The 17,020-nt window shown below is 48.1% G+C and overlaps 1 protein-coding gene across 2 annotated transcripts in view; it reads right to left on the bottom strand.

Moving 5' to 3' along the window:
- Gel (Gelsolin) overlaps window positions 1-16,423 on the bottom strand; it is a 98,984-nt gene extending 82,561 nt beyond the window's left edge. The window contains exon 1 of one of the 2 annotated variants that reach the window (XR_016283018.1): window positions 16,082-16,423. Coding sequence is in view for 1 of the 2 variants with exons in the window: in XM_089544577.1 (XP_089400703.1) it covers window positions 16,082-16,153 (72 nt within the window). In the remaining variant the exon portion in view is untranslated. The remainder of the gene's footprint in view (window positions 1-16,081) is intronic. The other variant, XM_089544577.1, reaches the window with a different exon arrangement.
- Between the last annotated feature and the right edge of the window lie 597 nt (window positions 16,424-17,020).

The raw sequence follows: 17,020 nt of genomic DNA, 5'->3' as shown, positions 1-17,020 counted from the left end.
ATTTAGGAGAAATTAGAAAAGCCGGGGTGCTGAGATTTGGGTGAAGTTGAAGAACCCCAGGAGATCTAAATTAATACAGAGCCCTCAACTAAGTCTTGCCTCATGTCCAGCAGCGCTGCTTGCACATGTAACACCAATCAATCAATCAAATAAATAAATAAATAAATAAATAAATAAATAAATAAATAAATAAATAAATAAATAAATAAATAAACAGTTCAAGGTTGATGGTTCATTTGTCTACGCGGGAAAAACTGCACTGTGGGGTATGAGGGAAGCTTCTTAAGTTTCTTCAACCAGTTTATTTCAACGTGAATGATGTTGACGGCCGCAGACACGAAGCCTCAAAATGGGCTTGACGTGGCCTGCGTGGCTTGACGTGGCAAGACGAAGATTCACTCGAAGTCATCCTCCGCAAAATTATTAAGCGGGCTCTAGGCCTCCCCGTGACCACCTCCAACAAGCGCCTCCTGGGCCTAGGCATGGTGAACACATTTCGGGAGCTCCGGGAAGCCCACTTGACTAACCAATACACACGTCTCTCGAAGACATCGTCGGGTCGCCGCCTCCTTGCCCGGCTACACATCCAGCATACCACTCTCATGGAAGAGCGCGTACGTATTCCATCCCAGTGGAGATGCGCCCTCCACGTGCGCCCTCTTCCCGCGAACATGAACCGTGAGGACCATAATGGCCGGCGCCTGGCGCGGGCGGAAGCCCTGGCTCGCCACTATGGATCGAAACCCGGCGTATTCTACGTGGATGCCTCAGGCCCCCACCATGGGGGATGGTACACAGCCGCAGTCGTCCACCAATCCGAAACAGTGAACGGCCTTACTTTCCGAGCCCGTGACATAACACACGCGGAGGAGGTCGCCATTGCGTTGGCTGCATCTGATTCCAATTCAAAAACAATTATTTCCGACTCGCGAGGGGCATGTCGGAACGTTGAGCAGGGCTGGGTACCGTATCTAGCCTACCGCATTCTTCAAAACAGCGTCTACACCGGTGACCCCGCGCACCGGCGTATCGGTTGGGCTCCCGCTCACATGGGCCTTGAGGGAAATGAGGCAGCTGACGCCGCCGCCCGCGCGCTCTCTCACCGGACATTCCCCTCCGACCCTGACGATCAGGAACTCGAATTTATTCCAGCTTACACCTTCAAAGACATCGTTTTACTCTATCAATCTGGCCATGGTCTTTATCCCCGTCCGTGTAAAGGTCTGTCAAAGGCGGAGGAGCGGCTTCTGCTCCGCCTGTATACTAATACTTTGCTGTGCCCGGCAGCTCTGAAACACTTCGACCCTTCTTTCTCGGGCAGCTGTCCGCACTGTGCGGAGAAGTCTTCGGACATCTACCACATGGTGTGGGCCTGCCCCTCCAACCCTGCTATCCCCCCTCACCCCAACCCAACCCGGGAGGACTGGGAGGCGACCCTGCTCGGCTGCTCTGACCTGCAGGCCCAACGGGCCTTGGTCGCGCGAGCCTGAGCGGCGGCCGATGCCACTGGGGTCCCGAACTAGGGACCTCCACCTAGTATTTGTAAGGGCTGGCCCCCTCTGGGTCAGCTCATGCATAACCTCCTGTATTATACCTGTACATAAATGTTTTCCACCACCACCATCCGCGCACTAGGCGGAAATACGCAGCAAGCATGCATGATCACATAGATTCACATTGCACATTCATAAACTATAGAGCACAACGCTGATTCAAGAACAGCGGGAGAAGGTACTTAGCATTTTTTTTTTTCAGTTATTTGTCCGCAAGCGCGGAATCATCCATTGTTCAAATTGGTGGATGTTACGTTACGTGTGAATCGGACGGTTTTGTTTAGCTTTGACAAACCATGATTCTCTATAGGCTCCACTGAAATTAGCGTGTGCGGGTATTTTTTTTATTTTGTCTCCTTCGAAATACAGTCGCCGCAACCGGTAACGATCCATCGAGCATGGGCTCAGCTGCCGGACGCTGAATATCCACTGCGGTACCGCGGCGGCTCACTGAACGTCAGCTTGTAGTTAAAGGGCTGCTTCGAAGATTTTTCGCGGTTATCATATACTAATGAAACTTACATTAGGATTTTTTCCTGGTTCCTGATTACTCCCACCAAGTTTTGCAGCCATGCGGCATTTCATTCCGGTGGAAATCTAAAGTTTTCTTGACCTCAGTTAAGACGACTTCTACAGGCAACACTGCATTCCGGACGTCACAATCATTCCCCGCATGTTACTACCCACTCTCCGCTTCACTTGAAAAATTTTGAGGTTTAATGAGGTCGCCTCAGGCATATAAAATAGATTAATCATTTTCAGTCGCTACTTCCTCCATTCAACGGGCGCACGAGTGTTTTTCTAGTAACCTTTGTGACGTCACCACTTCGTCGCAAGGAACGCCCGTGGCGACTGACTGAGTTTCTGGTTCGGTTTGCCGTTTTAAAATGATTCCACTCGGTATCTTCAAAAACTTGCGGAGAAATGGAATTCTAAGGAATGTGACATGACTATCAACTCAAAATAATTTTTAAAAACCCTAAGTTTCCATTAAGCTGTAGCCATCCCAAATAACGCTGCTACACAGACACCTTTTAGTGACGCAGTGAAAGCAAATTCCAGTGCTATCGTCATCGAGAACCTATGCGAATCACTATATACTGACAAGCTGTATTGCTGAAAAATTTAGCACTCGCATTTGTCACCAAGATTACGAAGCCAGGTCGACAGGATATTACTGTAGATACTACATGTGTGTCTCATGAGCTGCAACAATTGCACATGTCACATCACAGGTGGATGTACAGATGGCCGCAATTCATCCAACTGAAGCGACGCCCTTTCCTCACCAATCCATTCTGTGATAAACTGATGGACAAATAGACGGGCGGATCCGCCCGCCATGATACGCCCTGATCCACACGCCTTGAGCAGATCTGATTGAGCAATAGGTCAATTAGTCAGCCAACCAGTCAATCACTTTAGCAATAAAACGAGCACTACAGTGCGCATTAAAGCCACGCTCGTTCAGCATAGTATCAAGAAGCCCATATGATATTGTGTCACCCTATACGACTTCATCGATGCGCTGAAGGTTAACGACTCCGCGACCTGACTGACACTTTGGCAGGCCACTCCACGCTTATCACCATCGTTTGCAACACGCACCAACGTTACGACTTCGCCAATGTGACGGCCTGGGCACGATGCTTGATTGCGCAAGCTGCCCGGGAAACCCACTATGGAAAGCGACAGGACGTGACAGCGGTATATGGGTAAGAATCACAAATAAATCGTCAGGGAACACCTGACTGCATGCTCTCCAGACAGAAAAGGAAAGAGTGAGGTGTCAGAAAAAGAAATGGTAAGGAGCGTGGGGCGGCAGCACCAGGTTTGCACCAATGTTTGTAGGGGGCGATACGAGGAAAAAAAATAAATGGTCGTCTTCAACTTAACCCTGCGCACTCACTTTCGGGCCAGAAGTTATTGACGCTATATACTGAGTGCCCTACGATGCTCTCAGCGTCCTGGCATGAAAACAGTTAGGGCACTGAAGAATACTGAGTGCCTTCGACTGAGAGCGTTCAATTAAGTACCAGTGCCCTGAATTTCTAGCCAGAAATGGAAGTCACTTGTAAGGAACTCAAGGCCCAAAGCGACGTTCGGCCTCCCATAAGCTCTACACTGGCAACGATTTAACTTGATAATATTTAAAATGTCGTTTATTTTTTTTTGTTCATCGAATCTGAAATGAACTCAAACTTGACCTTTATATGACACCTCGAGTTCGCATGTCGCGGTGTCATGCCGAAAAACTTCGCAAGCAAGCAATTAAGCTTTGTCAGCACAGCTTTCGATCAATGCACTCTCGCACTGCCTTCTCTGGCGTTCAAGACTCTTGGGTTGCTCAACAGAACCACTGGCTGTACACCTCATTGTTACGAAAGTCCACGGGCCACTGCTCCAACTTACAAACGGCTCCATGAGCGGGTCAGTGAGCGCGCGATCGGGCGATGATGGGAGCATGGATTATCGATTCTATTATCGTCGATTGCGAAAACCGCATAACTCAGTCCCGGTCCGCGACATGCATTAAATGTCAATTGAAGCATGATTCCTGGCGCTAAATGCCGCTACTCATGCGTCAAACGCCCTCAAGGAGTCGAGCGACTTCTGCGCGCTCTGCCGGTGACGACGGTCAGCACTTCGGCTCAATGGGTGCGTTGGTAAATAACGAACGGCTACTTAGCACAGTGCGTAGAGCACAGACATGCGTACCGGCGTGTTCAGAAAAGAACGTGTCACTGCGAGTAATGTCCTCCTAGCCGCCGGAGCTTGTCTCCTCTCGAAAGAGAGAGTAGGTCTATGGAGCGACACGCTTGCCCACCGCCCGCGCTGTAGTCGTATTTATCGTGGCAATAAACAAGCGGGATAAATGCTCATTAAGCTTCGCAGTGTCCTCTCAACCTGTGTTCGTTAAACCAATTAAAGAAGCAGTGCGCGGAGTAGCGCGCCACTGACTTCTATACGCTGACGTGTGGGTGACATGCTGGCTGAATGACTGCTACACGCGCCATATTCCTCTGTTCGTTGAGGTGTGGAGAACACACACTATATACGGATTGCTTTGCCTCCCCCGCCAAAGGTAGGGGTCGTGGTTGCAGCAGATGAATTGAATACTGGTGCACTTTGGCAATGCAATTGTTTTCTCTCGTTCTCGTTCGTTTTTTTTTTTTTTCTTTCGATTGCCGTCTATGGTAAACTAGAAATGCCCTAAGCTCTCTAGCTTTAGAGGAGGAGATAAAGCGTTTCAACAAACAAACGCTCTAATGGGTCATAGTACAAATTTTCGCCGCGTCCGTTCTCTTCGTCTTTCTCTCGTGAATTAGTTTAATTAACAGTTTTTCTCTGCCCGCTTCCCACACACTGTACAGCGCAGAATATGTCTTGCGTCTCCCCATTAATTTCGGTTCTTTCTAGTTGTCATTAGTCCTATCCTGCTGGTGCATTCAACAATGACACCAATCACATCAATGAACAATTACATGTGCCACGCAGCTCTCCATGAACCCTATTCTCTAATTAACGCTGCCTCAGAATTTTGCCTGATAGGCTCCACTTGTCTCACCAGTACAACACAAACATCAAAACATAGATCAGAGCAGCGCGTCTAAGACTTGACTAAGTTCTTTGAATTGAGCAATGCGCAAAATAACCAAATGCGCAAATAATGCGCAAAGGACCAAGACGGAAACGAAAACAAATATTATGCGAAATGAAGACATATTCAGCGCCACGGAGCTTCTTGAAGTGATTGCATTCAAATTACAGTCCTGGCGTGTAAGATGCATTTCACGGCCCTTGCGACGTCGCCTCACATGAGGGGGGAGTAAAGCAATTGCACACCTTTACTTCTCGTGATCGCTGCACACCCTATCTCCCCCCCCCCCATCCCCTTCTTCCAGTCTTAACGCACATACCGCACTGGAAGCGTTGCACACGCCAAAAGTAAGCTAGAAGCAATTGGCGATTTGCGCGCCAAGAAAGCACACGTGAATGTACCGGGACTTTTTTTCTCTCGAAGCACGCGCACGCTCGCGAAATAGGTTTCTAAAAGCGGGGCGTTCGAACGTTCAACCGGGCACACAGACTCGCACGAGGACAACGTTCTCCGCCCACCACCACCGCAGGGGCGTCGTAAAAATACGCGCTTTCCCACCAAGTTTGAAAGCACGAACAGGTGCTTGCTCGTCTCGCGAGCAATGCGCGAGCGAGCATAACGGCTGCAACAGCCGGGGTCGCGTCACCGTCCTTTCCTACTGCTCCTTCTTCTTCCCTTCCCCCTCTCCCTCACCCCCTTCTCTCTTCCTTCCTCCGCCTTCAACGTCGGCATCACACATCGAGGTACGGCCAGCCGCGAGCGAGCGCTTTTCTCCGAAGAACTGACGGAGCGTGTGCCGTGTCTAGTACACCGAAAAAAAAAAAAACTAGAAAAAAAAGGGACCCGCAGCTGCGCTCGCGCACAGTTATATCAGCGCGTATATAGGAAAGGAATAAGAAAGTGGCGTCGGCGGAGCCAAGCGCGCAAATTGTTCGCAGCCTGCGCGAGCCTGTGCATGGGCGCGCCTGCCGGCCATTTGAGGCTGTATCCAAAGCCGATTGGATCACGTCTTCGGCGTGGACAGCGGCCTCTCTCTCGACTGCGCGCGTTCGGCCGCCACACCGAATGAGCTGTCACACGCGTGCGACACATTCGACAAGCCGCGTGCCCCATATCGAGCAGCCTTTGACTTCAAAGCAGCGAGATCTGCCGGTTCCGAAAAGAGCTGTAGAGAGTGCGGTGTTCGGTCAAGTTCACGCTACATGTTGAGACTACGTAGAGCTCGCTTATACTCATACCTCGGCACCAATAGAGGTGGCTCAATCACACTCACACTCACGGCCACTCGCACTCACATTCACTCATTCACACTCACACTCATGTCCACTCACACTCGCAACCACTCACTCGCATTCACACTCATGACTACTCACACTCACAACCACTCACTCACACTCACACTCATGACCACTCGCACCCACAACCACTCACTCAAACTCGCACTCATGTCCACTCACACTCACAACCACTCAATCGCACTCGCACTCATGTCCACTCACACTCACAACCACTCACTCACACTCGCACTCATGACCACTCACACTCACAACCACTCACAATCACTCACTCACACTCATGACCACTCGAACTCACAACCACTCACTCACACTCACTACCACTCACACTCATGTCCGCTCACTCTCATTCATGTTCAATCACTATTTCCTGGTTTGCTAACAACGGAGGGGAGGAGAGATTTCAGGTGAAAATTGCAACTGGTCTAACTGGTTTAAGGAGCAATTTCCCAGTTGATTCCAGTTGGATACCAGTTGGATGCAACTGGAATTCAGCTGGGACCCAACTGGAAACAACTGGAATCAACTGGGAAATTGTTCCTTAAACCACTTTGACCAGTTACGATTTACTGCCGCAGCCGACTGCCCTGAGTCGCAAAGATGGGGTGCTGAGCCGCCCAGGCTTTGTCGGGCTATTTGTCCGATTTCCACAGTTTCACTGCTCGATGGAAGTGGTCACTCATCATGCATTTTCCATGCACTGAATGGTACGCACGTGCGCTCCCGGGTTTGCTGCTGAGACGATGAGTGCCTGTTCAGCGTCAGCTAAAATGCTTAGAGAAGTTTGTGAACAGTGTCCATAGGCGTGCGCAGGGTTCTCCATGAGAATGAGCCATGTTTCAGCGCAGTGCCCCCACCACAACACCCAATCTTCTCTCACCTAGGGCCCTTACGGCCAGAACGGAGCGCAAAGGTGAGGAATGATTATAGAACATTTATTTCCATGCCATGTAGTTTCAAAATATACAAGATATTATACAGCAGAAGTTTTTAATTTTAATCTGTAACATCTGCAGAGGAATATATCGTACATAGAGGATAAGCCGCTGGTTCCTTCACACTCAAAATGTGAACGAAGGGAGGGGAAATGCTCAGGGTGCTTGCCAGCGTTTCCACAAGAGGTCTTGTCTTCATCCTGACTAAGACCGTCCTCTTGTTGAAACGTTCGCAAGCACACTGAGGCTTGCGGCTCCCGTGTTCACCACGTGAGTACCGGCAGAGGAAGGCATGTCACTGCGTCGCTAAAGTAACAATGTAACATCGCGCTTCCAGAGTAACTTCCATTCTTTCTAGACCCCAGTAAATGTGACAATTTGTTTTTTGTTACTGTCACAGCAAAAAAGAACCTGAAAAGCTTGCCTCAAAATTACCCGGCCAGTAAACAGTTCTTAGAACGCAACATGGGTCTTTAGACACTAAGAAACCTGATTGGCCATAGCTCTGCACTGTAAACAATGAATATATGAGGCAGACTTCGCGATTAGGGGGCTTAGACGATTGAGAGGGGCGCACATCCTCCCTTGTGCGCGCGCCTATGACGGTGTCTAAGTAAAATAATGAGTTGGTCTTGACAATAGTCTTGGGTGGTGTCTATAATTACCAATATTTTGTCTTGCTTCACAATGACGTTCCGTTGCTGTGCATGAACACATTGGAGTCAAGTGGCAACTATGAATACTTTTCGCGGTATGCAAAATGGAGCGTGTTTTTCAAACGATCGAGTGATTTCCTCACTTAAAGGAAAATGGCTGGAATGGGCCGCAAGTAGTGGATTTCCCCGCGTAATAGCGATGCTAGGGGGAGTTGTCATTAGCAATCCATTTACAAAACCTCCTAAGCTACTATGTGTGCCCGACAGTGGACATGTTTGCAGTGAAGAACGTTTTCTGGACTGCACATAATCCCTGTCTGAAGGAGGTTTTACAAACCAGCGCGATGTATTTGAGGCTAGTGCGTGCGGAGACCACGTCCGCATCCGCGTGGTGATAGGGGGCGCTTACATTTCACCTGATTATTCTTCAACGTCGTTCGCGGAAGAATGCGCATGCAGGTAACTTGGGAGCTATTTTGTAGCGCGCGCCCTTCCGAAACTGGGAAAAAGCGCTATCCAGAAGTTCTCAGAGGAAATCGTATTATCCGGTTCAAAGTATACCTCATGCTGTCCAGATATCAGAGTGGGTAGGATTGCTGAAATCGATGCATGCAAACAGAAGCTAATCCACTTACTCCACTGAAAACACGAAAAATAAACAAAATCGCATTTCACAAGCACATTTCGATTTCACTCTCCCAGTGACAAAGCTTAGGCGCCAACTAGGTCAGGTTTTCGCGTCGGTCCGGCCCAATCAACAAATTACGGCCAGAGCAGAGCTCTGCAATGCAGACACCTGGGCACAGAAAAAAACCTAAGAGTCCACTGCAGCACTCGAGAACCCGGCCATCTTACGGTAGTTATTGCCAAGAAGCGGACAGTCGTTGTTTCAGCAGTAAGCATCGTAACTCTTGTGTATATGAGATCGAGCCGTGCGGGGAGCGTGGCAAGATACACCTGTGTATGATTTTCAGGACTGTCAGTGCGAAATTTGATAAAGGATCCCACAAAACTTGTAGCGGCTCATTGCATCCGCGAAGGGTCTGCGCCCGTGCCAATAGTGAACTATAAATGCAACGAAAGATTGCCGTTCCTGTGCCAGCGGAATCCTCTGCTTCGATTGTCCAAAGACACGAGCATGATGCCTTATGTATACAGGAACTCTAGCCTTATGCTGCCTCGAGCGCCCTCAGTAGTCAATATTTGCTTTCCTCAGCTGTCAATAACATGAAGACAGCCAAGCGGGTATCGTCTCCGCGAAACATACGCGACCGACTTCGCTGTCGCGTCCACCCACCACTCACATCCACTCATTGCCACTCACGTCCACTCACAACCACTCACAACCACTCACTGCCACTCACAACCACTCATTGACACTCAAGCCTTCTCACAACCACTCTCAACCACACACAACCACTCATTGCCACTCACGTCCACTCACAACCACTCATTGCCACTCACAACCACTCATTGCCACTCATGTCCACTCACATCCACTCACTCACACTCACAGTCATGGCCACCCATGCTGACATCCACTCACTCGCACTCACACTCACCTCTACTCAAACTCACAACCACTCACTCGCACTCACATTCGTGACCACCCACACTCACATCCACTCACTCGCACTCACACTCACGTCGACTCACACTCACGACCACTCACTCACACTCACAGGCGTGAGTGTGAGTGTGAGTGAGGCGATATGAGTGCACTCATGAGTGAGTGTGCCGACCTATGCTTATACTGAAGCGACCCTGGTCAATGTACGGATTAACTTTTTGCTCGTACTGGGGTGCGTTGTGATAACTTATCGTGCTCCTCGTGACAGGCGTCATTGTCGTTTCATCAACGTCAGCAGCCTAGTTACGCCCACTGCAAGGCAAAGGCGTTTCCCACTTGTCTCCAATTAGCCCTGACTTGCGTCACCCGCAGCTAAACTGTCCTCGAAAGTTTTCAAGCAATGTCCTCTCCTCACCTAACACTCACCCGCCTCATGCTGCACTTTCCTTCTCTACAGGAATCGTCCCTCTTATTCTAGCGGACCATCGGTTATTTGCTGTCCGCCTTACATATGGCCTGCCCATGTCCATACCTCACTGATTTCAGCTGGGGTATTGGTCGACAATAATATTATTGACTCGTGTTTGTTATCTAACCCATGATGCTCTTTTCCCGTCTCTTAAAGTTATCGCTGTCGTATTACTCTGCATGGCTTCCTGGGCTGTCCTAAATTTTATTTCAAGTCTTTGCCTCTGCCTTCAAGCTTCAGCCCCACAGGTGATTACAGGTGAGGTGATATAGCGTTTCCTCATAAATTTCTGCGAGACTTTACAATTTGGCAGTCCGTGCTCTGTGCCGTTTAGTTCGTTCCAGCAGGCCACTTTCGCGTTGTATCTTCGCGTCTACTGGTCTTCTGGTCGCTCCTCAACTAATTCGATGAAAAAAAAAAGGTCAGCAACACCTCACAGTCCTGCATATCCACCAAATGCGTCTCCGCTTGGGCATAGGGCTGATGTTTTGCTCGTGAACGGAATAAGTAGTACTATGTATAGAATATCGAGTTTAACGCCCCAATGATGCGCATGGGCTATGGAGACCCCGAGTGTAGGGCTCGGGATTACACCCCTTGGGGGCCTTTAACGTGCACTGACAGGTGCCTGTGAGGGAGTACAGTTTTATACAGAACCGGCTGGTGGTAAGGCAAACCGAAAGTATGGTTTGGTGCAGCACATCTTTGCAGTGGCGGTCTGATGGTTTTTAGCATCCGCCGCGTATGCCCGAGTTGCAGGCTTCTATCCACATCACATACTACCGGATACCTACGAGTTTACCAATTGGTATACGAACTTTTCCCTGTCTTGGCGCGCGGGTTCACCTGGGATGAAATGCTTGGAAAAGTTTTGTTTGAACTCACAGGGCCCTCCACCTCGTGTAGGCAAAACAGGTTATCGTTATCCATGGCGGTCTTTCTCCAAGCTGGCTTTGCGCCACTGAGGTCAACAACAATTCGTACATGACAAAATAAAAATTTAACACTCCAAAATTCCAATAGATGCTTACATACGGCACAGAATAAGAGTTCGTGCACTCAGGCAAAGCACATCGGACTGATCAGCATTTTTAAGTCAGAAATGGGGCTGTAAATTTCTGTTCAACCGCGTAAACCACGGAACTATCGACAGCGAACTTGTCCGACAGCGCATATATATACAGCGCACGTGCCATCGTATATGCATTTTTTCGTCACATGCATTTGAGCTACTGCCGGAAACTGCTCCTACCGTTATCTCTACTTACAAGCGGTACCAGAGAGCGGATAGGAGGCAGTGCTAACCCTCTACGGCGCCATACTGTGGAAGAGTGCTTGCACACGAAGAGGCATACAAGATGAACGACTGAGTGCTTCAACAAGCGCTTAGCCTAAATCTGTTTAAAGAGAAATCATTTTTACTTCTAATCATCCCGACTTCAAAAACGCTGCAGGAATACAATCTTTAAGCATCAGTTTAATGTTAAAAGCGGTCATCATGGCACCGCATAGAGTCACGTGATCCGGAAAGGTCGTCATTCCCAGAATAGCGCACCCTGACCCCAAGTGTCGGCTGTCTACCAAGAGGCGTTACCAAAATGACTGCCGACACTGTTAGCAAGAATGTGCGGAGGGTGCAAATGGAAGGACGACCGTCACTTGCGGTCTGGATCCAATAAACTGTATACGGCACATTAATGTGGGAAGTTGGCCAAGCAGGCTGGACTGCGTAATAAATATCATAGCGACTGGTTTGTGTTCTTTCTGCGTGAACGCGGTTGTTGGGCTGTTAATATTATTTATGCCACATGCTCAGCAGCAGCCGAGAACTACGCACCAACCCCTGTTTATAGGGACTGGCTACCTCTGGTTTATTCAGTGCTAGGTACAATGACTCGACTGAATGTTAAAGCGGTGCTGCGAGTGTTTAGGCCAGTACAATGGCCTTGCATCCTAGTTTTCACGAATGAATATCAGCCCACAGAAGGCTCGTCTGCGAGAGTGAGTCAGGCAATGCTGTTTCGTTGGCAATTACCGCCATTGGAAACGCATTGTATGTTCGATAAGCCGATACTAATGCACGTCCCGCCACTAGCAGCTGACTTTCCGTACTGGACGCAGACGCATTAAATATAATGATAGGACGCAAAACGTCAAGCCACCAGTGCAAGAAAGACACCCAAAGGAGAGAAGTTTAAGAGAACTTCTTGTTGGACGAGTTGGTATAGCTGTTCATTGTGGATATTTGAAGGCACCAAAACACACACATGAGAAAACAATGAGACAGAGACGGAAGAAGATCGGAGGTTGTTTGCTGCTCAAAAAAAGGTGCAAACAAAGCTGCGATAGTATCTGTAGGACAACAAGCAGTTGACTGAACGGCGCGATATGGGTCGGATCATGAGAGCGCTGGGTTTTTTTTTATAGCAACAATACAAGGAAGTAGGAGCCGAAGTAAAACCGGTGCGAAAATACCACGCCGCCAGGCTCCAAAACGGCATTTATTTTCCTCTTTTTCTTTTTTCGATTTTAAGCAGCACACTTCCATGGGAAGAATGCCACAGCAGAGAGCTACCCGGAACAGATGTGAATTAGATAAGGATGGTTAGAGTTGTTATCCGCAGGCGAACTGGAATTTTGTTATAGCAGCTGCCATACGCGCACCAGTGCGCAGAGGAACGCTACCGAAATAGAGAAAAGAAGGCTTATGATTTCCGTTTATTTTTTGATTCAACGCCGCATTGTTTTCATTGTTGTTCAGTTTACATAAGCCGATTACCTGAGGAAAAAGGCCAGAGACGGCTACAAGCACGTGCGCTCTAGAACGGCATTATCATATTGTTACCCGCCGCGGTGGTATAGTTAGCAAGTAGGAGGCTTTGGGTTAGCGCGCTCGACTACTGAACCAGGGCGACCTGTTTCGCACCCGGCTGAGGCGCTCTGCGGCGCCCGTGTGCTCTGCGATGTCAGTGCACGTTAGAAATCCCCAGGTGATCGGAATTATTCCGGGGTCCTTCACTGCGGTACCTTTCTTCTTTCACTCCTACTTTCCTCCCTTCCCTCATAACGTGGCTCAGGTGTCTTCCGAAATATGAGACAGTTACTGCGGCTTTCATTTTGTGAGAAGCATTGTTTTCTTTTAATTTTTTCAATGCTATAGTTGGTAGTGTTGCTAGTTTATTCACAAATAAGTTCATATACATACAGTTATCAGCCGTTCAAGTACATCTCAACTGCTAAGACGGTACCCTCAACATACAGCGTGCCTCACCGCCTCTTCTTTGGACTAGTCGCGTGAAAATTCATGAATAATTAATTCGCTCTATGTATAGCAGTGGGGCCTTTGCCGTACATTGACAGTAGGCGGTCTGGTCGGTGGTGCATATGATGATGATAGCAACTGAACGCGAAAATGCGTGTGATGCCACGTCACTGTCGCCTGCTGACTGAACATCCCGGTAGAAAAATAGGTTTGTATTGACTGTCGTTATATCGAGAGGGATGAAACTGCGTAGTGCCCATCTAGAGTGAGAGACGGAGTAGGAACATCGTTAAAGATACATGTTGTGACACCTGTATCGGACGTAGATGTAAGGTGTGGGCCTTACAAGCGATTTCAGCGTTGAATTAGATTACGGAAGCACTTTACACTCCACTCTACAGCGTATAGCTCTATATATACACACACACGTTGATTTATGATAACAACCGCAAGGTTTCTCAATAGGGACTGAATAAATCAGTGTATACGTACGGGACCTTTAGCACTCAGTCTCCATCAAAGGTGAGCCGCCGCAGACTGGAATCGAACCCGCGACGAACTCGCGACATTGGGTTCTGTAGCTGAACGTCGCAGCCAATAAGCCACCGCGGTAAGTACGTTTATATAGTCTTCAAAGACGAAGCTCACTTCCAGAGACACTAAGCGCTGCCACCACGCAATGAAAACAGTAGCAGCCTCCTGTCCTCCTGTCAAAGAATGTAGCTCAGTTCTTCGAACGGACTCAGCAGAGGTGCAGACAGCATCGCGTTCTTTATGAACCTTCAAGGGGATCAGAAGTGCAAGATATCAAGGGGAGCCGTTTGCAGAGGTAAGCACCCCATGAATAGACCCTTCGGGGAACCCACACAGAAAAAAACGAATGCAAAAAGCTGTTATCTTATCATATACCTCCTTGAACTCCGCTGAATGTCAAGCGGAGAGCGACTGAGACACATCTGGTGTTCCTCGGCCACGTTTCCGGCGTCTCCGAGTGACTATATTCGTGGCTCATACTGCTGAAAAACGGCTGCTCATTTTCAGTGTCAAGTTGCATAACTTAAACAGGCGGTCTATTTTTATCTATTTTATCTATTTAAGACACGATAAGTGCGATTCATGATAGTATTTCACTTAGCACTTGACCACTCATCTTTAGAACTGCCCATTTCTTGAACTATTTGAACTTCTTTAATTTCGTTATTGAGCCAGCGCTTCACTTAATAACCTTCGATTATTTTCCAGTTTCTGAGACCCACTGTATGCGTGCGTATTTCTTAGCGCGTTTTTCTTAGCCCAACCAAGGCTTATTTTCCTTGGAAGCGGAATAAAAATTAGCCGAGGAGAAACTTAATTTTTATATGACAAGGAGAATCTAAGGCCAGTGAGCAAAATTCTTCATTTAGGAGCGAACAAAATAGTGCGACCAGTCTCGCACCCATGTAATAAAACTACCAAGAGATTATTTACCACGACCATAAACACACAACGACCATTCAGAATAAGATGGCTAGATCTGTTTCGATTTTGAGTTTTTGAGTATTCCGTCGTCCGCATGATTGTTAGCGGGGAACTTTATGATTTCTCACAGCTCGTCTCGATCGACTGATCGGCAATTATTGCCTAACATTTTTCTTTGCCTATCAAGTTTGCCGTTATAAAAAGTAACATGTAAACAGCGATATCATGATATTTTTGGGCTTCTGTATTGTACTCCTGGCGGGCAAGCGGTTCTCTCTCTATCTCTCCAACAACGGCACGGTGTTAGTCAGTCTATGAGGACGATGAGTACGTATATCTGTAACACTCTTATCTTCGCACAGAAAGTTTGGCGTCAGTTAATGCTTCCTATGCGCTGCTGCTGACAGGATGTATCAAATACGATACAGGCTTTATTGCGACTGGTGACAACTGGTAGGAGGATTGTGACAAACGTCCTTTGTTTTAGGTAAAATGTGATAGCTGGTAACATCCGAAATCGTTAACGTTAAAGTTGGCGTCGTACATATACATTGCCTTCATATACTATATGATCTCTTCGTTATCTCTTTTTTTGAAAGCTACATGAACAGTTTATGAAAGCCAAGAGGACATGATTTACGACGCGTAAAAGCTTCAACAGGTGCATTTGACTTTGAATACGAACGCTATAAGGCTGTACTGTCACCACACCTGAGCTTCGCTGAGCGCCACGGAATCGTAAAAAAACGCCGCGTGAAAGAAAAAAACGGCTCCTTTTGGCGGTTAGGATGCCATAGATTTTGGACCGTGGAGCTTTTAGAGCGAAGTTCATTCCCGGGTGTTGTTCGTAGGACGCGATAAAAAAAATAAAGCCGAATTTTGCGTATACACATAAAGCGGAATCGAAGCAGTTGCGCGCACTCCTTCTCTTATAGTTCGGTTAACAGAGTGTACCGGTTGCATCGGGTGAATAGTGCGCCCGAGCTAAACGCAGGCCCTGGAGTAAACATTGAAGCATAAGACAAATGCAGCTACCTGAATCTAAACCTACAGCGCGCTTTCACGCTACCTCTAGATTCAATAACATCCACATTTTCATTTTATGCGATCCATTAGTGTCCGTCCCGTTTGTGTGTTTTTTTTTTTTTTTCGGAAGAGCTCTCGCGCCAAATAATCAGTTTGATTCAAATGAATCGTCTGCAACAAGTCAGTTATCTGCTAGTGAATCGTCTGCATTCACTAAAGCTGTATGACAGCCACACACAACAACATGAGTGCTTACCTCAATCCTCCAGATCGTCAGGCCAGGCTGCATCCCGACTCCTTGAAACGCCGGATCGACCGTGACGCCCATGTTTTCGCCGCACGCGTTTTTCCTCCCGAACCACAAAGACCAAGTCTGGACGTCGGCTTCACTTGCGCGAGCGGCAGCGCCGGTAGCAGCAGACGACGCGCAGTGGACGACGCGTTGCAGACGACGGGCCGAAAGTTTGTGTTCAGCGACTCCGCTGCGTTTGTTATCACTGGCGTCCTACCGCCACTACGGAGCAACGAGTCTAGCCTGACTGCCTGCCGCTAAATGGGACGGGGGAGCCCGTGTTGCAGCTTCGCATGGCCGCTAGACGCAATCAATAAAAAACAGGACAAAAAGAGCGCCAACGGAAACCCCCGCGCCTGCAGCCATCTGGAGGATGGAGGCGCGGCAGCTCCACGCATCTGCGGTGTTAGTCGAAAGATGGCGCTATAAAGAAAGAAGGTGTTCTACTTTTTTTTTAGCTCTTTCTTTTCTCTCTCTCCCCCTCCCGCCCTTTCTCTCTCTCAACCTCTCTCTGTCTCGTTTTTTATGTATGCCCTGAGCGGTAGTGCGATTTTCTCTCGCTGAATAGGATAAGTACACTGAATCGTCATGATTATCATTGCAAGGCTCTAGCAGTCTTCGGGTTTTTTTAACCTTGTAATAATGTGGGAAATAAAAAAAAGAGGGCGACGAGGAAAAAAAAGAGTATCCAGAATGTGATCGCGCCTTCATTAACACGGACGAGAAACAGGAACTATACGATAATATTTTAACAAGGCCAAAAACACAGCATTCCTGTCTGAAGCAGTCGAAGAGCGTTTAAGTAGAGTAATTGTCTGAAATTATAACACACTTATGTAATAAGCTGAATGTGCTTCTACCAATGGTCTGCGATAACTATGCCGAGTGCCGCGTCGCTCAGCG

Source organism: Amblyomma mixtum, chromosome 5 (assembly GCF_055824585.1).
Source record: "Amblyomma mixtum isolate Tamu chromosome 5, ASM5582458v1, whole genome shotgun sequence".
Taxonomy (NCBI): Eukaryota; Metazoa; Arthropoda; class Arachnida; order Ixodida; family Ixodidae; genus Amblyomma; species Amblyomma mixtum.
This window is presented reverse-complemented; position numbering and strand designations above follow the sequence as displayed.